Source organism: Castanea sativa, chromosome 1 (assembly GCF_040712315.1).
Source record: "Castanea sativa cultivar Marrone di Chiusa Pesio chromosome 1, ASM4071231v1".
Taxonomy (NCBI): Eukaryota; Viridiplantae; Streptophyta; class Magnoliopsida; order Fagales; family Fagaceae; genus Castanea; species Castanea sativa.
The window spans coordinates 48,224,934-48,250,673 of record NC_134013.1 but is presented as its reverse complement, the minus strand read 5'-3'; the positions used below and the strand labels follow the sequence as shown (position 1 = coordinate 48,250,673).

At 35.7% G+C, this 25,740-nt stretch overlaps 1 protein-coding gene across 4 annotated transcripts in view; it reads right to left on the bottom strand.

Moving 5' to 3' along the window:
• Window positions 1-564: 564 nt before the first annotated feature.
• Window positions 565-25,740, bottom strand: part of LOC142608205 (protein SWEETIE) — a 67,637-nt gene continuing 42,461 nt past the window's right edge. For 3 of the 4 annotated variants that reach the window (XM_075779936.1, XM_075779943.1, XM_075779957.1), the window contains 24 exons: window positions 24,758-24,914; window positions 16,806-16,955; window positions 16,518-16,564; window positions 16,256-16,355; window positions 16,092-16,148; window positions 15,940-16,007; window positions 14,614-14,707; window positions 12,816-13,039; window positions 11,489-11,633; window positions 11,330-11,398; window positions 8,285-8,341; window positions 8,100-8,186; window positions 7,869-7,997; window positions 7,539-7,742; window positions 6,969-7,427; window positions 5,020-5,085; window positions 4,434-4,531; window positions 4,209-4,305; window positions 3,972-4,116; window positions 3,128-3,438; window positions 2,914-3,045; window positions 2,641-2,805; window positions 2,419-2,544; window positions 565-1,643 (listed from right to left, as the gene is read on the bottom strand). In XM_075779936.1, coding sequence (XP_075636051.1) covers window positions 906-1,643; window positions 2,419-2,544; window positions 2,641-2,805; window positions 2,914-3,045; window positions 3,128-3,438; window positions 3,972-4,116; window positions 4,209-4,305; window positions 4,434-4,531; window positions 5,020-5,085; window positions 6,969-7,427; window positions 7,539-7,742; window positions 7,869-7,997; window positions 8,100-8,186; window positions 8,285-8,341; window positions 11,330-11,398; window positions 11,489-11,633; window positions 12,816-13,039; window positions 14,614-14,707; window positions 15,940-16,007; window positions 16,092-16,148; window positions 16,256-16,355; window positions 16,518-16,564; window positions 16,806-16,955; window positions 24,758-24,914 — 3,925 coding nt within the window. In that variant the 3' untranslated portion in view covers window positions 565-905. The remainder of the gene's footprint in view (window positions 1,644-2,418; window positions 2,545-2,640; window positions 2,806-2,913; window positions 3,046-3,127; window positions 3,439-3,971; window positions 4,117-4,208; window positions 4,306-4,433; window positions 4,532-5,019; window positions 5,086-6,968; window positions 7,428-7,538; window positions 7,743-7,868; window positions 7,998-8,099; window positions 8,187-8,284; window positions 8,342-11,329; window positions 11,399-11,488; window positions 11,634-12,815; window positions 13,040-14,613; window positions 14,708-15,939; window positions 16,008-16,091; window positions 16,149-16,255; window positions 16,356-16,517; window positions 16,565-16,805; window positions 16,956-24,757; window positions 24,915-25,740) is intronic. The other variant, XM_075779949.1, reaches the window with a different exon arrangement.

The window sequence follows — 25,740 nt, the reverse complement described above, 5'->3', positions numbered from 1 at the left end:
AAGGAAAATAGCAATGAGGTGAAAATTTGTGGAGGCTGCAAAGTTAAGGTGGCACACTCTCAAGAGGTCAACAAAAGTTAAAGGTTTCAATTTTATGGTACATATAGATTATAGATTAAAATCCTGGGAAGAAACAACACATGTATGCAATTCCTGGTTTACAAATGATGGAATTGGTAGCCCTGTGGTAGATTGTTGGTTTTCTTCTCTCACAGGGTTGCACTTAATCTTCGCTTTATATGGGCTGAGATCTCCACCCGTTATGGTTTCTCAAGAAAATGGATATTCCTAGTTGAATCTTACTTGTTTGATGATGATTGACCCGGTGGGGGGGGGGGGGGAGAGAGAGATGGGATGTATGATAAAAATATGCAAAGAAAAAAAATAAATAAAGGACAGCTCTAAGGGGTTTCTACTCTACTCGTGTATCTGGTCCTCATTCAGTTGGTATACCTCTCTTATTTATAGAGGTATTTTCCTTGTTTTTATGGGTTAGAGGTCGTGTAGTTGGTGATATACCATCATATTTATCTACCATAAAATTAGAAGAAGACGTAGAGAAAATTGAATAAAACGGACTCCCTCTCACAAATTGTTTAAAAGGTAACATGCTGTAGTTCAATATTGAGTTCGCTACACTTTTAATAATAAAACAACTAATGCATTTAAAGTTTAAACTTCCTCGTCCGTTTTAGCCGGCGTACTCTTACATTTTTAAGAACTAAACGGAGGCTTCCTCCATGTCAGACAAATAATCTTTTATTTACACCTTAAAAAATTAGTTGTGCCGTGCAGGGAGTAAGAGAAAAGCTACAATTTCGCAACTTAATAATTTCATACATCTCGTCTCTTGTTGCCAGTGATCACTGTTATTATTTTCAGCCAACATTTTCTTTCTGGCATCTTCATGCAGTTTTCTCTTCGTTTTCTCGATTTCCTTCTCCATGAGTTTCATTAGAAATGTCTTCAAGAAGCAGAGTATCTGCTAATATCTGATCAACATTGTTATCTGGGTTCTCATTTCTCACCTCATGTTGAAGATCTGATGATATTTGTTCATCCTCATGGCTTGAAACTACTGTTTCATCTCTCTCTTGGCTTTGAACCACTTCCTCTTTTTCCTCAGGCTGATCATCACATGGCCTAATACTATTGTTAGTTTGGAAATCACTGGCTGCATGCATCCCAATTCCGCCACTTGGTGCATCACTCTGCAGAGGCACCGGACTGCCAAGCCCATCAGATATGACTTCTTCACCAGCCTCTTGATGCTCTGCATTGTTGACCTCTTTCACATTGTTGTGAGGTTGGGAAGTAGAGTATTCTTGAAAGTCATCACTTCCAGTATTATTTTTCAGATCAGAGGAATTTTGAACCAGGCCAGGGTCTTTTGCAACACTCTCTACTTGTGAGTCATTTCCAGCTGGATTTGTAGATGCAGGAAAAGACTGGAAATTATCCCAGTCATCCTCATCCTCTTCATCATCTTCCATGCTATCCGAGTGTATTGTGGTGGCCAATGGTGGGGGTTGTTTTTCCCTACTTCCATCTGTCAAAATTGGTAATTTTATCTCTAACGATGGTGTCACAGCCTTCATTTGTGTTGCATCATGATCTTGTGTTACAGAAGCACGAATAACCCCCTGAAAACAGAAATGGGAAGTCAAATAGAAACTTCCTCAATAGGCATGGGCAAAGTCTGTCATAAAGAAATTAACATATCTACCAGATAACATACAACAACCATGCCTTAGTCCCAAAATTCTGGGATCGATTATAGATCCTCAACAGACTAATCAAGGTCAGCCACATGTATTTGTTTCGGCCATTCTATTCTATCATATACCATACTAACTCTAAAACTACCACAAATGGGTTTCTTAAAAGAACATGAAATTGGTTTCTTTTAATAGCAGCTTAATATTTTCTTTAGGGTTGAAAGAAACCCATGTGTGAGCAACGCAAGCCATAAGAGTAATAGAAAACATAAGAGGTCTCCAAAGTGAGTGACAGAGAGGTTGAGCATTATAATTCTTATCGAGTATAGTTTATTTGATCTTACTGTGCTGAACCATGAAATTATTGTGCTTGTTATTTTTTTTTATCCGTCTTTACTATTCTTTGTTCAAATTTGTGAGTGTTATCACACAACCCATATTAAATCAATTGTAAAACTATAAGATTTTAACTGATGAAATTGTAAACACATATTTCAATTTGAAATTGGGATCATGGATTTTTTCTTTTCCTATTTCCTGGTTAGCAAATAAATAGATACATGGATAAATACATTGATGTATGTGTTTGTAACACACTCCCACGTATTATATATGCATATGAAGGTATGTGTATATACATACACATCTATGCATGTACGTATGTATGTATACGTGCGTATGTACGTATAACAAGAAGCACCTGAAGTTGCTGCCTGTGCATTGGAGGCATTGACAACAGGACATCCTTGAAGTGAACCGCTGAGGAAGGGATTTGAGCTAGGTGAGAAACAAGCTTTACAGCGATGCTTCTTATGTCACCGACTTCCTGTAATAATCATACATAATTAGAAAAAACGGAAAAGAAAAAAAAAATCGAATTAAAGAATTGTGTTCAACTTTAGAAGCCTCTTATTTATATTACCTTAGAAATACCATCTTCTGTTGCCAAGAAAACCATGATGATGGCTTCAAAAAGCAAATTCATAAAACTTCTCTGAGATTCACTACCTTTGGACAGTGTCTGAAGGAGTACTAAGATTCTCAAGCACTCACTGACAATAGTTACTGATTCCTTGGTTAGAGGTTTCTGTCATAAATAGCATAGCACAAATCTGTAAGAATGATAAGAAGCTGAAGTTGAACAGTTAATGTGTTATTATCTTTGGTTTAGAAGCAAAACAACAACAAAAAAGACCTTTAATGTCTTCTGAATTATGGTGAAAATATCTCTAATATGCTCTCCAACCAAAAATATTACAAAAGTGCTGTCTTCAATGGTCCCTTTCTGTACACTACTTTTAAGCACTTGTAAACCAATTGCTTGAACCTGTGTGAAAGAAAATTCCATTATTTGTTGTCATGCTGGTCTACATAACACCTAGATATTATACGCATAGAGATCTATTTACCAGTATACTTGAATCAGTGAGTAATGTTCGGATGCATTCAGTGCAACACTTGAACAGTGTAAAATAGACAGGATCACTGCCTTCACTCTCGTCAAGGCCTTCAATTTCATGAATCAGCTTGGCAAATGATATAGTTTGTTCAACTGAGAAAGCAATTTTCATTTGATGTAGTTTTCGCAAGTCCGATCTCTTATACTCCAGCAGATGGATGTCCTCAATGAAATCCGTAGTCAAATTAGAAATCACATCCAGACAAGTCCCAATAACTGTTCTGAGATGGAGTATACCATCATCACCAAGTTTTAAATTATCTGCAGCACAAATGGTTAATGCTTCAGATAAACATTTAATCATATCCAGAACAAATTAATTAGAATAGGCAGAAGCACTGGTGCAGTGTAACAAATGCAAGACCAAATGTAGTAATTGAATGCATCATGTCCTTGATTGGCATGTTGGAGCCTAGCAAAAAAAGACTTGCATGTTTCACACCAACTGACACATGATGAACTGCATTTATCTGTCTTAAACCTTAAAAAAATTCCCAATATTCCATATAGAAGGATTAAAGCATCAAAAGTTTTAAACTCTAAACTGGTTTACTATCAAACAAGCTGAAAAAAAAATGTTTTCATCTATATCCAAGAAATATAGTCACTAAAAACCCGAATTGTAATTGAGTAAAATCATTCTTATCAATATTGTTATAGTGACTTTAAAAAAACAAAAGCTTACAATTCTAAATTTAACAATTAAATGCTGTAAGGTTAGGGTAAAATGACATATATAGTTATTAGCAAATAAAACTAAGTACTGGTCAAATCTGTAAATTTGAAATGCTCACCAACAATAAGTTTCTCCAATGACAAAGTAGTGCACTTGACAAAATCAATAACTTTGGAGAAGCATAATTCAGTAGGGGCCTCTCTAATGCACTTGTAACCAATTAAAAGAAACGCCAACACCACTGATTCCAACTGCTTCTGCAGCTGAGACATGAAACTCAGTAAGAAGATGGAACACAAACACCACAATTAAGAAAGTTAAAAAAATATTTTAATTATTGGCACACGAAACCTACCTTCGTTTCAAAACGCTTCAACAGTGTCTTTGCAGTAAAAAGTAATGTTGAGGTCAATTCCACCCAGTTTGGCTGATCTTGTGAAGTTGCACTGGTACTGAGCTCAGAAAGGTTGGAACTAGTTAGCCAAGGATATTTCTATGAATACAACTCATCAAATTTTTTCCAGAAAAAACAAAAGGAAAACACTAAAATGAAATCCAATCTCCGTGGTACATTGGTTACCATTGAAACATTTCAAAGAGGTAAGCCAAACAAAGTTCCATTGTCATGTAAGAAAAATTTTCTGCTTCAAGAAATTCTTCAGGGCAGTTCTGCACAATCTGTTGTAAGAATATGAAGCAAATAACTCAGCACCTCTGCTTGAAAACCATGTTGGCATATACATGCAAATAAATCAAAGTTGTGAAGTAAATCTCAGACAGATAAAAACTATATACCAGTTTATAGATATACAAATCACTTTGTTATAGAACACCTATCTGATCAAATCAATTCAGGAGACCATCAAAGTTACAAGAAGAAGCCAATACTCTGTAAATCCATATATAAAAATCAATACAAAAAACTAAATCTGGAAAGCGGATATGGGTGTTAATAACATTTGTTTCATGGTAAACTGGATTTATGCATAAGAATTGGAAAACATAGTAGGACTATATACTGACCACATCTTTACATTTGTGAAAGCTAAAAAATGGAAAATCAAAAAGAAAACAATCTGAACCAATTGGTAATGTAGCCCCCATTTGTATTACTTGACGTTTTGGTAAATTTTAACTTCAAAAAGAAAATGCATATTAATCTTTACCTGTGATAGAACAGATATTGCAAGACTGTTAAATGAATTATCCATGTATGTGCAGTATGATAACACCTGCATGCAATAAAAAAAAATTTTAAGCATGCATTTGAATATACCCCATAATTTTAAGCACAAAAAGAGTCATTCTAGGATTGAATATATGAAGGCAGCCATCCATCCCGGTTAGATTTGATTCAAAGCACAGGTTGCAAAGAGGAAACATGAAATGAGACCCAAAAACCAGGTGAGTTGGTGACCTCGCATTTTCTAAGGGCACCCAAAATGAAAGCTAGCAGTTAAAGTAATTAATTATTCAGAATGCCATATTTGTATCCATTCTACACAGTAATGAAACTAGCCAAGGCATCCAAATTTAGAGTTTTAAAAGTAGCTAGTGGAAAGCCCAAATAGGACTGATTTGTTATTGTTGCTATGTATCACACTTACGTATTGAGGAAAGAATCAACAATATTATCCAATGGGGAGACATTACATTCTTCAACTTCTCACAAACACATAGATCTATGAGTATACCAAGTACCATAGGACATGAGGGGTCTTAACTCTTTACATGGCACAAACAAATCATGACATATTTTAGACAGGCTTAGGGCATGCAGAAAATTCAAATACAAAAATTATTTTTGTGTAGATTCCTATGTACATGAGGTGGTTCCATTTCTTAAATAAAAAATTTATTACTTATTAAAACATATATATATATATATATATATATATATATATATATATATATAATCTTATTTTGATAAGTAAGGAGTATTTATAAATAAATAAAAAAAGGGCCATTTTATGCAAAAAGATAACAAAGTAGTAAAATAGTACAATCAAGAGGTGTGTGTGTGTGTGGAGTTATAATTTCATAGAAAATTTGAAGTGACAAGATGGACACTAAGAGCAGTGGGTCTCTTTATTAATGTATCAGACTTTATCTACAACAAGAGTCAATGTTAGAAGTTTTGAGAAGTTTGGTTCTCCCACTTGCACTGGTAACTGTATTGATGAAGATCACAATAAAGCAGTTTCCAACTACTCAACCAAGCCTTTAGCAGTTTCAGAATGATATTATCAAATTTAGGACATGAAATGGGATACAAAAGCATGTTTTCACCTCTTAGTGTTTCCAACAGAGATGTCCAAGGTTCAAATCACCTCCGCTCAACTCAATTGTAACTAATTGAATTATAAAAGAAGTTTTCAAATCATTTGCTGTACTATACTTTATACTATTCAGCCAAGTGTGTGCCTCCATTAATTCTTTCCCTATAATTAGAAACTAATAAAGTCTCTTAAAAATTTGAGAAGTATGATAAATGTCAGAGAGATGATGCATTGAAAGAAAAAGGGAATGTTGGTCATCTCAATAAAAATGAACAGAACCTTTGAAAGGCACAAAACATCATTGATATAATCTTACACAAGAACTGGGCCCATTGAAGAACAATTTAGCCACCACGGATACATTGGCATGTGATCTATTTATGATTTCAAGAAATACCACCATTTCAAGTAAGTAACACCAACTGTGTCAAGTATTTTCATTTCAGAATGCTCCAGTTCAAGATAATGAGTTCAAACATGAAAATCCTATGAGACTAATTGTGTCAATTCAGTCTGCAGTCTGCACTAAATGCCCAAACAAAACTTTTTTTCCTCTTTTTATTGGTAAACTACACACCCAGTAGAACTTGAATCCGTGACCTCAACCTTCAATTCATTATTATGGAAGAGTAAAAGGCCAGTTACACAAGTTAATTGGCCCCAAACAAACCTTTTTTACACAAGTTAAAAAGACAAAAGGGACAGAGAAAGACCAAAGAGCCTTACAACTCAGTGGCATAACCTACTCTCATTTATTAGGAGAACTCAAATCCCTCCCTCCCCCATTATTATTATATATAAATAAAAAATAAAAAAGGATGGAGAAATATCACCACCTGCAACAATTCTCTGCTAATATCCATAGTAAGAAATCCAACACTAAAAAATCTTTCAGCAGAGAGACACTGGAACACTGGTAGCACAATTTCATATAAGTTCAACCCTGGGGGATCCATTTCTTCAATTGGTGAGTCTTCGGCATGTATTGCTTTAGCAAATGTTAACGGCAATTTAGATTCACCAAGTGTTAGATGCTGTCCCTGAAAAAGAACAAGCAGAGCAAAGCCCCATAGAAACCTAAATTCTCCTAACTCTAGTTCAACCATGCTATACCCAGATACTAAGCTTCTTGCCATATTCTCAACAGTGGCTGTGGAATGTTCAATGGCTTCAAGATTCAGAGGAACTGCATCCAGTACAAGTGCTTGCAAAATTACTGGCCAGGATTCTTCCAAACAAGGCTGCAACTTTGAAGAAACCAAAGGCGATTGGATTCCATCGAGGAACGGATTCCACTGTAAGAAGTATCCCATGAAGTCTAAAGAAATTAGAATAGGTAAATCTATATGAAACTTTAATCTCTTTAAGGTGAAGGACAGTAGTGAAAAAGGAAACAGGTAGCTTACATTCTTCTTGAGATGCAAACAAAGGCAAATATAGCTGTAATCCTTCAATACCCGGATCCAGTACTTCCCCAGTATACTTGAACTCTTTGAAAATAAAGGTAACAATGCTAGATATTCATCTGGAATCCCATTATGGTGTCTCCTCAAAAATGCATATGTATAACACTTGAGAGAGGCATGAGCAGCCAGAAGTCTTATCTTGATCTACATTATTATTGAGATATTAGCAAAAGAATTTTCATCTTAATGAACAGCTGTATGCCAGATAATAAAAATCATAACAGGAAAAAGTGCGTGCATGAAATCTGAAGAAGAATGGAATGGCTATACCTTGCATGAGACCCATTCAGCAAAAGAAGGATAATAGAGTTCCTTGAACTCGTTCAATGGGCGTGAAATCAAGGAAAATATGCGTTTAACTGCAACTTGATCACCACTAATTATTCCGCTTGTCAGTATCTGGGATTTTGTTTTTCATACACGTGTCATTGCATTTCAAATACATCACTCAATTGGAACGAAATGACAGAAAAAAAAAAAAGATATGTCTATGCTCTTAACCTTAGTAGCCAGCTGTAAGCCTGCCTCCAATAGAATAGGGCCAGCAGATGTGTCCAAGGCAGTGCGAACTGCAGATACCAGTTGGGCCTACATACATAAAATCTAAATTAATCGAGATTCATGAATCCCAGAAGTTATACAACTATATACATATGAAAAAAAAAAAAAAAACCTGGTTAACATACCTGATACTGTTCAAGTAGAAGGTGTCCTGGAAGCTCAGGATCAGGTACCCTTTCAAACTGTACGCCAAAATCACAACACCAACAATTCAACTTTCAATGGATACTAAAAATTACTACCAAAAACCAAGCGAAGAATAAAATGCAAAGCAAGCTCCAAGATATAAGCCATAGACTTCCTCACAACTGATTGCCACCAAGCAATTGTTAGTAACAGACTAAAAAAGTAGCAAAGTACTGCAGTACATTAGTGCCACCTAGTTTACTGGAAGTATATGAGTCTTTAAATTGCTATTTTAACTCATCCTCTAATAGCAGTCAGGAACGAGAAATCATTCAAACTCAAAAGTCGTCGTAGTTGTTGGTTTTTTTTCCTCCTCTTTCTGTATTTTATTTTTCTTTCTTGTTATCCTATTAAAGTGGGCAAAATGTAAGAAAATGAAAGCAAAACTTGTAATATTACTTCATTTGATGAGTGTGGAAGTAACATTGGAATGTCAAGTTGAGTCTCATGTATATGAAACCACTGCCTAAAGAGAAACTTTTATGTTTATTATTGTATTATAGATTGAAGTAGAACAATCACAAATAATCTGTCACCTTCAAAGATATTCACCTGATGGTCTACCATAATAATTTTTAGCATTGAGTGACTATCATGTTTGACACTGTGAAGTTACTCCTATCCTGCATAGTTTGTTTTTTTGTAACAGCCAAAACCTACATCTTGAACATTTACATCAATGTGGCATTGAGCTTAAGAATTGTTCCATCTAACTTTTCCACAATGAAGGGCTGATCAGTAGCACATTCATGAAATTTAAATTTCACATCATGTGCACCCACTAATTTATTACTCTCTTGTAGAACCTTCTCTTCATCAAGTATAGTGGAATCTTCAATTTCAACAGTAGGCAATATATCTGACACTTCAACAAGTGGAAATAACTCTGGTAGACACTGTTTAGATATTTTACGTTGATGTTTAGGCTCTTCAATAGGTTCTCCTTGTTTCACGAGTATTTAAGAAACATCTATCAACACTTGTACTTCAATTTCAGCACAAAATTTTGGTGGCTCACAAAATTTTGGTGGCTCAACAATATTGGCTCTCATGTGTGAGGTTTTTACCTTCAAGGTTATTGGTCTTTCTATGGAAGGACTTCTCAACAGACTCAAGTCAAATGTCGATTGTGAAAGTTGTGCTATCATGTCTTAATATTGTACATAGAGGTATTAGAGGGCTCTTCCCATGTTCTCTAAGGCTTGTTGCAGTGTAAACCATGCTGGAGTGGGCTCAGGACTAGGAACTGCATGAATACCCATCTTGTCTTCAAATCGTGCAATGGGTTGGCTGTTCCATTGTCTTATACTGTCTCTTCATTCTTGAAAATGACCATAAGAAGATTAGTTAAATTATGCAACTGACTGACTATTCCATTACCTCAAATTATCTCTTTGATCTTGAAAATCAGAATATTGAGATTGGGGTAGATATTTTGCCCAAAAGCATTGCGGTAAATATTCATCTCAAACTTTTTCTTTCATGTCTTCCCAATCAGTAATGACAGTTTTATAATTCATAAAGCGATGATGTTTGAGACCCTCCCAAAAAACTTCAGCTCCACCTATTAGCTTCAACTTTACAAACTTGTCTTTTGTGTTATCTGTAAAACTTGGTTGTTCAAAGAATTGTTCCATCTCATTTTGACCAATTGAAAAAAATCCATGGAAATTGATCTTTATGACCATCAAAATATGGTTTATTTGAGATTACTATGGTTCACTAAAAGAATAAGCTTCAACAAAAAATTTACAAGAACTTGGATTGTTTAACTTAAGGCCATAAGTCCAAACAGTAAACCATGGGTTGGGGTCTTCTGTTTTTTCTTTTCCCTTTTTACCCTGGGTCAAGTTGGGTTCAAGTACTGGATAGGTTTATTGAAGTCGGGTTGAGTATTCAAAGGCTCCCCACAAATATCTGAAGGTGCCAGCCTCAAGTGAAATCACAACAATAATGGGCCCTTATGACCCGACTGGTACTCATGATGGGTCAGCTTCGACTCATTAACACTGATCAGGTCTAGATCTTTAGAAAGCTGAGTCCTTCATTGCATAGATTTGAAGCAGTGGTTTACTGTTTGGCAGTGACCACACGTGGTGGCTTCCTGATGGACTTTGGGTGACGACGAAGTACAAAGAGACAAACAGTTGAAGCGACAACTCACGGGGACTGATAAAAGCCAATTGACAGTGTGAGAATAGTCAAGAGGAATCGATGGTGGATATTGGCGACGAACACATTGGATGATTCAAGATGTGGGTCCGCTGGATTGTTGGCGACAGTGCGTGTAATCAGGATTTTTTTATTTTTTGGTTGCTGGTTTGGATGCTGGGAGCTGGGTTCGTGGTAGATTGATGACGTAACAAGGATTATTATTATTTTTTAAAAATTTGCAGTGAAGCTGCAATCAGATCGAATTTGCACTGACACCAAATTTGGCTCAGGACAACCCCAGAACAATGCAGAACAAAAAAATAAAGGATAAATTACCTAGGCGTCGACACCATGCGAAGAAAAAACACTAGGAGTTTGAACCAAGGATTGATTGGAGTCGGCACCAAACTATAGAGAGAATTTCAATCGAAATTTAATCCATCAAAATAATCTCCCTTATAGCAGTACAATACTTAGCTTATGTAGGAGTACTAAACCCTAATTCTAAATGTCATACGAAACCCTATTCACTTATTACAAAAAATGTCCTTACTTCTAGGAAATAAAATACTAATAACCTAATAAACTACTAGGACCTGAAATAATAATACAATTGATGTCCAAGAAGAAATAAAACTAAATTAAAATAAAACTTATCCTGGGCTTCCAGCATCACAATAGCCCAGTTGTAGAATTTAGAGAAAAATAAAGAGAAGAAAAAAATACAGAAAAAAAAAAATTAATGACAAAAATTTGCTCCAGTCAAAGGAAAAAGAAGGAAGAAATTTCTGAACTAGCAATCTTCATCTAGAATTTTCACACTGATGTACCTTATCCATAATTGTACTCAGAAGCCCGACACCAATTGGCTGCATGTTTTCAAACTGGATTGTGCTTATCTGAGACAAGGAATAAGAGGGGAAATATGTCATCTTTAATATGCATTCCTTTTAAGTTATATGATATGCTTGTGGGTTCATATTAAGCACCTGATAAGCAAGTGATATTAACTCTTGTACATGGAGTACTAGCCAGTCACAAGAAACTTGTCCATTCACAGATTGTTTCCTTGCCAAAGAGAGGTCAAAATGAGCTGGATTCTTTCCCACAGCTCTGGGTAGATGACTCAAACACCTATGTACAAAAAAATAACAAAAATTAGAGAACCCCTTGATGAATAATGCATGCTCACGTGCGCACGCACACACACACACACACACACAAACACACATAAATATACATATACATACAAACATATAATTAGATAACCTCACGATGGATACATGCATGCATGCACACACACATTATTCAATAAGGCTTTGAAAGATGGGAGGGTCTAAGTAAGGGTTAGGGGTGTTGGTTGGACAACAGTTATATACAGTATAGCTTTAAGACAAGCATAGAATATGGATACTATGCTGGTCTACATTTTATGCTTAGGGAGAATAGCTCAGTTTCTTAATTTCCTTTGTGATAAACAGTTCTTAGAAGCACAGATAGGTGCAACCCAGATATACCCAACATAACTGAGCTAGAGCCACTGGCAGATAATATACAAATGAAGGGAACAAATAAAACAAAAGAATGTGTTAAAGACAATTGTGTAAGAAATTTATGGTTGTAAGACTCATCAATTGAAGTTCAATAGTTTTTTTCTTAATATATAATTAATAAATTTTATTAAAAAGAAAAAGGGACAAAGCCCAATTACACGGAAGCGTACAAGAGCTATCGAACAAACTAAGACCTAATATGACAAAGATCTAAGAATTCCAAGAGAGAACAACTAATATCCTCAATGCTCATAAACCAATCATAAAGAATCAGTCAGAGTTAAATAGTAACACGTCAAATTCAAATTCAAAGAAGAAACAATTGATTCTGAACAATTAAGGACATACATTCAGTTTCTTATAGTGATAAAAACAAGGAAATTTTATATATGAGCTTAATAAAATATATTAAAGGAAAAGGGGAAAAGGTAAACGGCTATTGAAATAAGAAACTAAATTATGTGACATAATGTTCACTCAAGCTCCAGAGATATTATTTTTAACATGAATCTCTGTCTATGAGAAATAAAGATAAAACTCAAGAACCCCACAAATCTCAATGTAGATGTATGCATTTCATTTCATTCCAAGAAAAACAGATAGAACATTGTATAGAAACTAGAATATGCACAGGGGCGTCTGCATGTGGAATGTGTATAATGAATTCAAATGTAAACTCCAAATAAAATAACTAAGCGAAAAGAAAAAGGAAAAAAAAAAAAAAAAAAAAAACAGAGATAAGTAGAGAAAAGGCATCACATACTCAGCAGCAAAAACCCTGGTTCGATATCTGAGGTGTTTCTCCCTATTACGCATTATGCTGGCAGATTCAAATTTATAGCCTTGTCCTGGCATGCCTTCAGAGCTAGAAACCATGGTTTCATCATCTTCTCCAAAATTCATCCTTGTGTCACCATCTGGATCATTTGACAGATCCTTTACTATATTTTTATTATGTTCAGTTCTCCTTGTTGACATGGCAAGAACCTGGGTAAACGTTACATAGTTCATTCAATTAGTGTTTATATTACCATAGCAAAAATATCTTTTACATTTTAAATTGCACCTCAACTTTTCCTTTTCCTTAAAGGAGAAAAAAATATATATTATAATGCTTTGGCTGACGTCTACAATGCAGAAAACCAGGTGCAACATCTGAGGTATGTACACCTAACACTGTCATCATACCACAAACCATGATTATGTAAGAACATTTCCCCCTTGGAAGTGCATTTAAAAACAATGCATCACAGTACAAGTTAACCCATCTTTTTTTTTTGATAGGTAATCAAAGAACTAATATTAATAAGAAAAAAATAGTACAGGATGTTCATGATGATGAACAGTAAGATACAAAGAAAGAAAAACTAAGGGAAGAAAAATCTAAGGGAAAACATAAACTCTGAAAGAAACGAAGAATCAGAAAAACCCCAACAACGAGACCACTCAAAAAGGCTACGCTGGCATAAAACCTTTAACTCATCCAATGTCTTCTCCATGTTCTCAAAGGAACGACGATTCCGTTCCAACCAAACAATTCACATTAAACACTCTGGAATCAAATTCCAAATATTCGAGTTATGCTTCCCAAGCCACTGATGCCAACAAGTTAACAACCCCATCACTGATCTTGGCATAACCCAGTGGATACCAAAAGCCTGAAGCATAAGAGACCATAAGGTATGTGAAACAATACAATGAAGAAGAAGATGGTCAACCGACTCCCCATCACAACAACACATACAACACTGATTTGCCAAAGGGCGACGACCCCTAATCATGAGATTATCCAATGTGAGAATCCGACCGTGAACAGCTGTCCACAAGAAGAAAGCTACACGCTAAGGAACCTTTGGTTTCTAGACACCCTTCCAAGGAAACAAAAAATTCGAGGAACCCCGAATTGCTTGGTAATAACAGCGGGTGTCAAACTTACCATTGCCTTTGAGCATTAAGCATTGTCACAGGAAAAAACATCATTAGGCATTTTTAGAGCCCCACATCAGGACTCTAGCCTCTTATGAACACAGTTGGAGGAACCAAGATCAACAAATATATGAACCCATTTCACAGAGAATAGATCCACAGAGGATGGCACTAAACTTCTATCTACAATATATGGATGATTCCATGGATTCAAAATAAGCACTCCATGATAAATGAGTTCGCACTCTGATTATTTGGATACTAAAAATAGATAAACCTTTGTGAGCATTTACAATCTTTACAGAAACATAAAGGAAGATGGTACAAAAAGAAGAACTGCACTAACTAAAGACAGCCAGCCATGCTTCAATTGAAAAAAAAAAAAAAAAAAAAAAGTTATTTAAGATCAAGGGGGTCAATCAAATATACAAATTCGTTAAATCATAAGGGGAAAAAAAAAACTATTTTCAAGAAGGCATTCAATATTCCACATAGTTATCTAATTTCCACTTCCTAGTTTTAACCTAGAGATCATTTCTTTAGACAAATTGGATCGTATTATTTGGTTGTAAAATTTTAAAGCATTGAATGATATGCAAGAAAAATACACATTTTAGGGGAGGAAAAGAGCTTACCATGTTACGACATATTGATATCCAATGAGATGGACGTAAAGGGCATGATGCATATAGCAATCGCATAATTGTGGTACGTGCCAGATTCCCAATCCTACAAGATTAGACGGAACTTATTATGACCCAAAAAATTATGATAGCAATCACTTCATGGTGCTCAGTTCTATCCCCTTCACAATGTATACAGGAAAAGATAATGTAATTTCTATAACTAAGGGATGACAGAAAAGCTGATCAGAAAGACAAGCCAATGATACTAATTAATCCAATAGTGGTTGCAAGAACCTAACCGATGCATGCATAACAAGATAGAAAAAATAAAAAGTCAATCATTAGAAGAACCACTAAAGAAGATAAGATGAAAGATACATATCCTAGTCTCAAGCCATGCATGCCTACATACACTGACCACGTGAGAAGATATAGATTCTGGAAGCCTGACTAAATAACTTAGATCATAAGGTTCGACTTCATGCATGACTACATACACTGACCACGTGAGAACATATAGAGTCTGGAAGCCCGACTAAATAACTTAGATTATTAGGTTCGACTTTCCTTCTAGAAAGATAACGCTATTTTCCTAAACATATGAACAACTGTTATTATTATTATGGAATTTGGCCTTGCAATATGGAACTTGGGCTTGTAATTTCATTTTATGGCGGTACAAATATTACCTTCACTGGCAGAGGGAGGGGGAGGGGGGGGGGGGGCCATGGCCCCCCCAGGGTTTTGAAAAAACCCCTCCTTGTATTTTCTATAAAAACTAAATATTTTATATTAGTTTTTGCACATTGGCCCCCCATAAGAAAAAAGTATGGCTTTGCCACTAACCTTTTGTTGTTATTTCAAAATTACTAGTTATCATTATCTTTTAATTGTTGCTGGCTTTGTTTGGAATCTAGTCATCCACAAGTTATATAATGTGTGTACAATAAATTTGCAATTTGCTAACAATTCAATTCATGTCATGTAATTTGGGTTGACCCGACCCTAACACAACCATATTTATTAAATGGGTCATGTCAGGTCATGTCAACCAACACGACTTCTTTATTAAACAAGTTATGTCAGTCATGTCGTGCCAACCCACTTAATAAACAAGTCATTAGGGTTGAAGGACCCTGACATGATTAATAAACATGTTGTGTTCATGTAGACCAATATACTTGAATACTTACAAGTCGTGATGACATAAACACAAGTTGTGAACACAAATTTCCACCCTTACCCAAAAAAGAGGAAAACATTTTTTGGAAAATATTTTAGGCCAAAACAAATGAGGCCTAGGGAAACGCAAATAGAAGTGTTGTCTTGACATACTCAGAATCAGTTTCTTCATCCAGCATATGGAACAAATTATCTTCTATTTGCTCATCAATGATGGAAACCTGCAAAAAAAATAGTATCAGTACAAAGATCTGATTCATTGGAAAGAGGCTTAGTAGATTGGATAACAGAGATTAGGGACATACCGGATCCTTTTCTATGAGATGTCGCAAAGTAGAGACAGCAAGATGCCTTAAAGTTGGCTGTTCCAATTTTTTTTTTTTTTTTCAAAAGAGAAAGGACAAATTACAACAGTGAAAAGAATCAAACCACATAGCATTCAAGAACTTATCTCATCAAGGAACAAAACCTGTCTTGAGGATAGTGTCGGGAGAAGAGTTTGAACATGCAAGTGCACTGACACAGCTTGTGGTGCAAAAAGGACAAGTTGTTGTGTAAAGCGTACACTCCTGCAAGAACAATAGTCAATAGATTAAAAACTCATAACAATAATAAAATTAGGGAAATAATGATATGAATGGATTTTAACTGAAGTCACCCCCAAGGATTGAAACAACAGTAGAAAAAAAAAATTAAGCAAGAAAAGGAAGAAAACAAAATGGATCACATACTCAAGCATTGTTGCCGTTTCTTGGCAGGTTATCTCTGCAACAACAGACTGGACACAAAATTTATAACCAGTACATAATCCACAATCATAAACCAATAAGTATCAACATAATAATGATGATGATGATGATGATGATGATGATGACGACGACAAAACTAACCAAAATGATAAGAAGATAAGTTCAGCTTATAAGAACTAAGAACATTGCTCAGTATGTCTCCATAAAGAATATTTCAAAAGCATCCCAACAAGACATCGTAAGGTAATTGAAAACTCGAAAGAAAAATACCTTGCAGCGTGAAAAGAAAATGCTTCCTGGAGCAAGTTCAGGACCAAGAACAGCAACAATAGCATTTATGAGGCGGCCTACTCCTTGCTGAAGCTCAACCCATCCATTCTCCTCAGACAAAAGAATGTCCATGGCAAGGCCAAGTGTGGCCTACAAATGAAGAGAAACGGATCAGAATATCAACAAACAATTAACAGTTCAAATAACAGAAGTACAAAATCAAAATGACAGCTGTAACACCAAAAGACACTAACCAAAAATTCAAAATTGTATTTTAGCACCCAAATAGAGAAAGCATTAATAGAGCATTTTCTTTTGTATAACATAATTATCAGAATCTCATTCACCAGTATCAACAAGAAGAATGCCGCAAGAAATATCATTTTCAATCCAACTCTTATGAAGTTGTATCATATGTTACAATGGTATATATCAGATATATCATTAAAAATGAAAGAAAAAAAAAAGGTATATATCACATATAGATTATACAAAGAATATTCTTTTCCATATGAATGTTATCAAAAAGACGAAAATGAGCAAAGCCCAAGTATGTGGCTAATTGCTCAAATACAAGTCCAGCTAAGATTAATTGATTCTTAAGGTTAAACGTAAAAATAAAATACAAAAACAACAAAGAACCAAATGATAAATGATCTAAAAATCAAGATTGTAAGATCAAATAAACCAATCTTGAGACTCATAAGTAGAAGCTAAAGCTGTTGTCTTTATTCCAAATTCACCACATCCGACACAAAGGCAGAGCCCTCTGCTTCTTCTAAAATCAGTCAACTACTACTGACAGTGACATTTATTAGAACATTAAGAGGTCCCACATCAAGTCAATGACACTGAGAATAATAGGATTTTTCTTCTTTTAAGAAATTTTCATTGGGGAGCTAGTGGCTTTGTTGGGTCGTAGACAGTCCTCGCTTCCAATGAAATATTTGGGGCTTCCCTTGGGTGCTAAATTGAAGGAAAGGACAATTTGGAACCCTATTCTTGAGAAACTTGAGCATAGATTACCGGGTTGAAAGTTATTATATTTATCAAAGGGGAAGGGGGGAGGGGGTAAGATAACCTTAATTAAAAGTACTCTCTCGAGTTTGCCAACTTATTTTCTTTCACTCTTCCCTATTCAGGTGGAGACAGCTAACCGCTTTGAGAAGCTTCAGAGGTATTTCTTAAGGAGCGGGATTGGTGAGGCCTCTAAATTCCATCTAATTGAGTGTGCTCAAGTTTGTAAACTGTTGAAGTTTGGAGGATTGGGTGTTCGGAATTTAAGAAGATTCAATCAAGCTTTGTTAGGAAAATGGTTGTAGAGATATGGGAATGAGATAAACCACCTTTGGAGGAGGGTCATAGAGGCAAAATATGGGAATGATTGGGCTGGCTGGTGTACAAAAAGGGTGTTGGAACCTTATGGTGTTAGTCTTTGGAAATTCATAAGACAAGGCTGGCCAATTTTCTCCCATTTCATCCAATTCGATGTAGGTGCTGGTAATAGAGTAAAAATTTGGCATGATTTGAGGTGTGGTGTTTGTATTCTTAAAGAGGCCTACCCGGAACTTTATAGCATTAGTCGTATTAAGGAATCTTCTATAGCGGAAGTCAAGCAATTTCCAAACCAGATGTTGCATTGCGATATTCAATTTTCTAGAGCAATCCAAGAAGGGAGTTGAAACCTTTGACTACCTTTATGGACCTAATATATTCTATGCCACTTAAGGGTGAGGGACATGACAAACTTTGTTGGAAACCAGCCAAGAGTAAAGGTTTAAGGTGCTTGAGTACTATTTTTCCCTTTCCTTGACTCCTAGTATTCTTTTTCCTTGGAAACCTGTGTGGAGTTCAAAGATTCCTCCTAGGGTAGCTTCTTTCCATGGACTGCAGCCTTAGGAAAGATTTCAACCATTGATAATTTATAAAGTAACAGTGTTGTTGTTGTGGATTGGCGCTATATGTGCAAAAGGAGTAGGGAGTTGGTGGATCATCTTCTTCTTCATTGTCCCATAGCTTTTGAGCTATGGACAATGGTGTGGAATTTGTTTAGTCTTTTATGGGTTATGCCACAAGGTGTCACTAGTTTATTCTCAGCTTAGCAAGGTCTTCTTGGTAAACATTGAATATAGTTTTCTTACAGGCTATGCCGCAATATGTCATGTGGTGTTGGTGAGAACAAAATGCAAAATGCTTTGAGGGAAGTGAACGATACATACTCGACATTAAAACTTTTCTTCTTCACACTTTACTGGATTGGAGTATCACTTTTTAACTCTCTTCCCTATTCTAATTTATTAGATATGTTTGAGTATTGTAATTTGAGAGATTGATGTTCTGCTACTCAAGTAAACCTCTGGTGTACATAAATATTCTCTTTTATGATTGAAATGTTTCGTCATTTATAAAACAAATAAAAAATATAATAAAGAACTTTTCATATTGTTTATTTTTTTTAAACTTCATTACATTTAAGAATCTTGAGGCTTTCAGTTGAAAAAAAAAAAGAATAAAACAATTTAGAGAAGCAGAAGCAGAAGCAGGAAAAAGAGAAAAGCACAAGAGCTACATGGTTCAGCTTGACAGGCTAAGAAGCATATACACTTCATTTGGGGTGTCATACTCATTTTGTATCTGTATCGGACACTTGACACAGCTAGGACACTAAAAAAAAAAAAAAAAGCAAGACATTAAACAAAGAGAATATTCATGCTTTGAATATTAATAATGAATTTGCAAATTAACAAATATCTTTAATCTTGGTTTGTATTCTAATTTCTAAACATCTTTTAATAGCCATGGATTTGCTTTATTATTCATTACTACTCTTAATTTAATAGTCATGGATTTGTTGTGACTTTATTTTTTTTTGGATAAGTAAAAAGAATTTCATTGAAATAAAAAAAAAAGAGTCACCCAAGTACACAGGAAGTATACAAGGGAGAACAAATCAAAGAGGAACATTACAAAAATCAAGAAAATCCAAACTAGAAAGAAAAGGATGGCTTCTCCACACAGAGAACCAATCTAATAAGGTTCGGAAAAAAAGAGACTTAAGATCAGGCATGAAACTCTCGATGTCTTCAAAACATCTACTATTTCTCTCCTTCCAAATACACCACAACAAGCAATGAGGAACAGCCTTCCAAATATCTCCATTACGATGGCGACCAAAACAACCTTGCCAGCAAGCCAAAAGCCCAACAACAGACCTTGGCATGACCCAGCAAACTCCAAATAAACTGAAGACCATGTCCCACAACTCCATGACAACCGGGCAATGAAGAAAAAGATGGTCTACACTTTCACAATTGCACTTGCACATATAACACCAATCCAAAATGCAAATTTTTCTTTTTCTTAAATTGTCAACAGTCAGACATTTCCCCAAAGCTGCGGTCCAAATAAGGAAAGCTACTCTAGAGGGGATCTTCTGCTTCCAAATGCTTTTCCAAGGGAAAATTTGCTCCTTATGGCCAACAAGAAGATGGTAGTAAGTACTAACCGTGAACCCCTTACTCTTACAGGGCAGCCAACAACTCTTGTCCTCCCCAATCCCCCTTACGGGAGTGCAATAAATGGAATTGATGAAGCTCCTGACAGCTTTCAATTCACGATTATGCACATCCCTACAATACTGAAACTCCCAATGGAGGACTCCATTGGTGTACCTTAAAAGATCCGCCACAAATGCCTCTTTTCTACGACAAATCCTATATAATTCCGGATCGCGGACGGCAAGAGAAGAAGAACCACACCAATGATCTAGCCAGAACAGCACCTTTGATCCATCTCCAATATCATACATAATAAAACGAGATAAAGAGTGCCACCCCCGTCTAATATTTTTCCACAAACTGACACCATAAGGACCAGAGAAAGAGCTAGAACACCAGCCACCCCAATCACAACCATACTTCACCTCAATCACTCGACGCCAAAGAGCATCCCTTTCTTGCCCAAATCACCATAACCACTTCCCTAATAAGGCAACATTGAAGGTTCTCAGGTCCCTAATCCCCAACCCACCTGAAGAGAGAGGAGTACACACCGAAGACCAATCAACCAGATGAAATTTGGGCTCATCTCCCAAACCACCCCAAAGAAAGTCCCGTTGAAGTCTAGCAATTCGGTTGGCCACAGAAGCAGGAATAGGGAATAAGGAAAGGAAATAAGTAGGAAGATTAGAGAGAGTGCTTTTAAGTAAAGTGACTCTACCTCTCTTGGATAAATATAATTTTTTCCAACCTGCTAATTTTCTTTCCATCCTTTCAAGAATAGGAATCCATATTGACTTGTCCTTAAATTTTGCCCCCAAAGGAAGACCCAAGTATTTCATTGGGAGGGACCCTTGATTGCAACTTAAGACAGCCACTAAAAGATCCATATCTTGAACAGACCCCACTGCCACCAGCTCAGACTTACCCAAATTAACCTTCAGACCCGACACAGCTTCAAACCAAATGAGCACCATACGGAGAGTCAGCAGCTGATCAATGTTTGCATCACAAAAAATAAGAGTATCATCAGCGAAAAGGAGATGGGAAACCATCAAAGGCCTTCCTTCAGAAACACCAACACTAAAGCCAGATAAACGACCTTCATGGGCGGCCTTATCCAACATTCTACTGATGGCTTCCATAACTAAAACAAATAACAAGGGGGACAAAGGATCACCTTGCCGCAACCCCCTTGAACTTCCAAAAAACCCATGAGGAGTACCATTAATAAGGATAGAGAAACGAACCGTTGATACACAGAAGGAAATCCAACATCTCCACTTATCGGAAAAACCGCAACGCTCAAGCAAGTAATTAAGAAATCTCCAATTCACATGATCGAAGGCTTTTTCTATGTCCAGTTTACATAACAACCCTGGCTAACCAGACTTCAATCTACTATCAAGACATTCATTGGCAATAAGAACGGAATCAAGGATCTGCCTATTTAGAACAAAGGCATTCTGAGGAGCTGAGATGATCTCTTGTTATTCTGAGGAGCGAAGACGACTAGTCAAAAATGCGTCTAATCTAATTACATAATCATTATTCCTAAAAAATAAAAAATAGGATTAAAATCATAATTCAACAAAATTCAAAAACAAAAAGCTACCGGATAAATCTCAATTTAACTTCCCACCAGATAGATTCAAGCTTTTTCCTAAAAATTAGTGCACACTTTCTATTTAGATATGTCTCACACATATTTGATACTTTTTTTTTTCGGAAAATTAGCACCCACTAAACCTAGCAATTTAGTCCTTTTCAAAATTCAAAATTTTAGCTTTTCAAAAATCCATTTCCATGTAACCTCACTAACAATAGACAAATTCAAATTGAAACACTTTTTCTAAAGCAATGATCTTTGTTTCAAAATAAAGCATTTATTTGTGCAACCACTAATCACATCTCAACTCACGTCATAACTACTTAGTATCATAATCCAAAAATTGGGATGAATGGCAAATTATGACTCTCAACCCAAAATAAATAAATAAAAGGAGCCCCATCGCATGCACGGAGCATGTGTGATGAGGCTAGTTATTCATTACTACTCTTAATTTGATATATATTCAACTTTATATAAAAAATAAATGCTTAATAATATATAGAAAATATAAATAAAAATATATTTAATAATTATTTAATAGATTGTTCATACCCCTGTCTGTGCTTCTTAGCTAAAAGCATTCGTCCACGAGATAAGCCCAAGTAAGGTATATATATGAGATAGGGTTAGACCTACATGGGCTTACAAATTACAATATATTGGGCCTATTACATTAACATAAACCCAATATCTTAAACACTCTCCCTCAAGATGGAGCATATAGTCATATAGGTCCATCTTGTAACATATACACTCTAAGGGAACCAGATCTGCCAAGACAAGCCGAAATACACTGAGAACTACAACTAAGGAGTACCAGATCTATCTAGGCAAGCCGATATACACTGAAAAATAACCACCCCACAGCAACCACCGAGATATGACACCCACCGCCAAGAACAACCAAGAGAACAAAGGAGATTGAGGAAAACCGCCAAGATCAAGAAAGGCTACTGCTATGCTCTAACAAGTGACCTCCATTATTGAAAAACTACCAAGAGCGTCAACACAATAACAACTGAGATTTGACAAACAACCAAAGCAATCTGCCAAACAACCATCAAGATTTGACAAAAACCGAGATAGGAGAATGGTCCGTAGCCACCACAGGTCTGCCACTGAGAATAAAAACCACCAACAAAAACGAATACCAAGAACACACAATCTGAGATCTGAAGGTTGCACAAGCAACGAACCACCAAGAACCGAGAACAACAACAATAACAACGAGAGAATTTTTGGGTTAGAGACTCTGGATCTTTTTTTAGGCTCTAATATCAAGTTGAAAGACGATAATAAAATAATTTAGAGAAGCAAAAGCAGGAAAGAGAAAAAACACGAGTTACATGGTTCAGCTTGATAGCCTACGTCCATAGGATAAAGCCCTAGCAACTACATCTTTACTATTCTCAAATTGTTGATTACAATGAACTCAAGTAAGGTATATATAAGTGCTAGAGTTAGCCCCACATGGGCTTACAATATATTTGGCCTCTTTGGCCATTACATTAACATAAACCCAACAAAAACATATTTTCATGAAAATAAAAAGTTAATCAAATAAATATAACGATAAAGTGCACAAAACATACTCACATAGACACACACCCATTACTCCAGTCCATATGAATTCCCTGTCAAATATGCTTTTTTTTACTACTAGAATTGTGGTTGGGATTGTGAGCAAGCAAGACAGAAAAGAGAGAAATAGAAGGCAGTAATATTAACATGGTTTGGCCTGATAGCGCATGTTTGCAATGGAAAGCCCTTGAGTGGAAGTAAAATTTATGTTGCTATGGAGATGATGGTTGGGATCTCGGTGATCGTAGTCATGGGCATTTATGTAGGAAATTTGCTACCTGGGTTGGGTTTCATCTCTGAAGGGTCTATTGCTATGGTCACATCAATAAAGGCCTACAGCTGACACAATGTGGGGAAGGTTTAGCCTTGTGCGGCTATATCTTTACTATATAGAACAGTGTTTAACAATGAACCCAAAGTAGGGCATATATAGTAGTAGCTAACCTTAGGCTAACCCTAGACTACCCTAGGGTGGTAGTACTTACAATACAAGTAGAATTAGGAATACTTTACTTAATCAACAAGTACATGGGTGTATGATAAGTTTGGGCCTCACTTGGGTCAAAATATCTCAAACAGTGACCAAAGATTGTGCGGACAATAGATACAAGGCCCAATCATGCTTGTTTATGGACATCAACCCAATGACTTTGTGGATGGATAAAGCTGCTACTAGTTGGATCTAACTGATATCTATTAGACCTTTATTTAATCGCTTGAATGTAATTGGTTAGGAGTTATTTCCTTTCCTTTTTTTTTTTTTGATAAGTAAGTTATTTCCTTTCCTTACTTGGTTAGAAATTGTTTCTTTCCCTTTTTTATGTAACTTAGAAACCCTATTTAAAGGCCCCAAAGTTCAGAATTGTTCACTTGACTTGATTAAAAAAATTAATATTGAAAATTTCTCCAGTGGCTTGGTGTTGGTTCTAGGCAACCCTATGCTGATTCTTAGGTTTTATTGTCTTCCCCCCCCCCCCCTCCCCCCTTGCTGATGACTCCAAGCAACCATAGGTGTTGATTCCTAGGCTTATCTTCTTTTTTGTTCTGTTTGTTTCACCTCAAATTTCTTTCAGAATTCTGTAATGCTTCAAAAGATATTAAGATACGAAAGATATAAAAGGGAGAATTTGCTTGAATCTGATAAATATCAAGTTTTAAAGTAGCACAACGGAAAACAATAAGACAGTAAAACAGGTCAAAATACACATGACACTTAAATAAAAGCCATTGTCCAAAGGCATTACAGTTAAGAATTGGATTACCTGGACATGAGATACAAAGGACAAACCAGCTGCTTCAATGGTCAAAAGAAGTCCATGCAAAGACCAGATCTGCAAACCAGCTAAAGAACTTTTAGCCAGCAAAGAGATTGAGCTCACGGTTGCAGGCACCAAAGTTGACAAAGCCATTCCTCCTGCACTGCAATCAAGATATATAAGATGGAAAAAAGGGGGGAAAAATCTAAAAGACATTAATGATTAGAATATAGAATCTCCCATCAATGAGCATCATCACACAAATCACCAAAATAAATAAACAAACAAACAAAAGAACAAAGAAGTGAATGAATATTTATAATTTTTTATTAAATTTTTTTTTTAAAAAGCTCAAGTTGACATAGTATTTCAAAAATTCTGGAGAACTAGCAAGATGTCCAACCAATAGAGGACTAGACTCACCCATTACTTCTGAATATGTATTGCTTTCGGGATATATGTCTTTAATTATTGTATCATGTGCCATAACATGAAACATCAATTATAACTAAGAATTATCCAACAGACATTCAAATACATAAAGACATAATACAATCCAAAATGGAAAATTAGAAATCCAATACTCAATCCTTCTACTAATAGAGTTTAGGGTTTGGATGACAGATCTTCATATACATCATTACAGAGCATTCAGATGAGCAAACAAGCATGCTTGATATCATGATTGTCACAAGTTCTAGTATTTCATTATTACTGATTATTTTTATCTAAAATGAAAAGGTAAGTCTTCCATACTCTCAAGTTTTGACTAAATATTCCATGTTCGCAACATCTTGCCCAGGTTTACAAACCCTCCATTCACCTTTATACTCTCAGGGATAAATAATAACGATTAAGTGATAATACATTAGGACAAAATGATAATATTAGTCTGTGTGCAACATAAGGAGAGAGTAAAAGAAGGAAAAGAAAGCAAGCAAACAAAGGTTAAACCTATTGTTACAGTACCTTCCATAGATTAGCTTTCC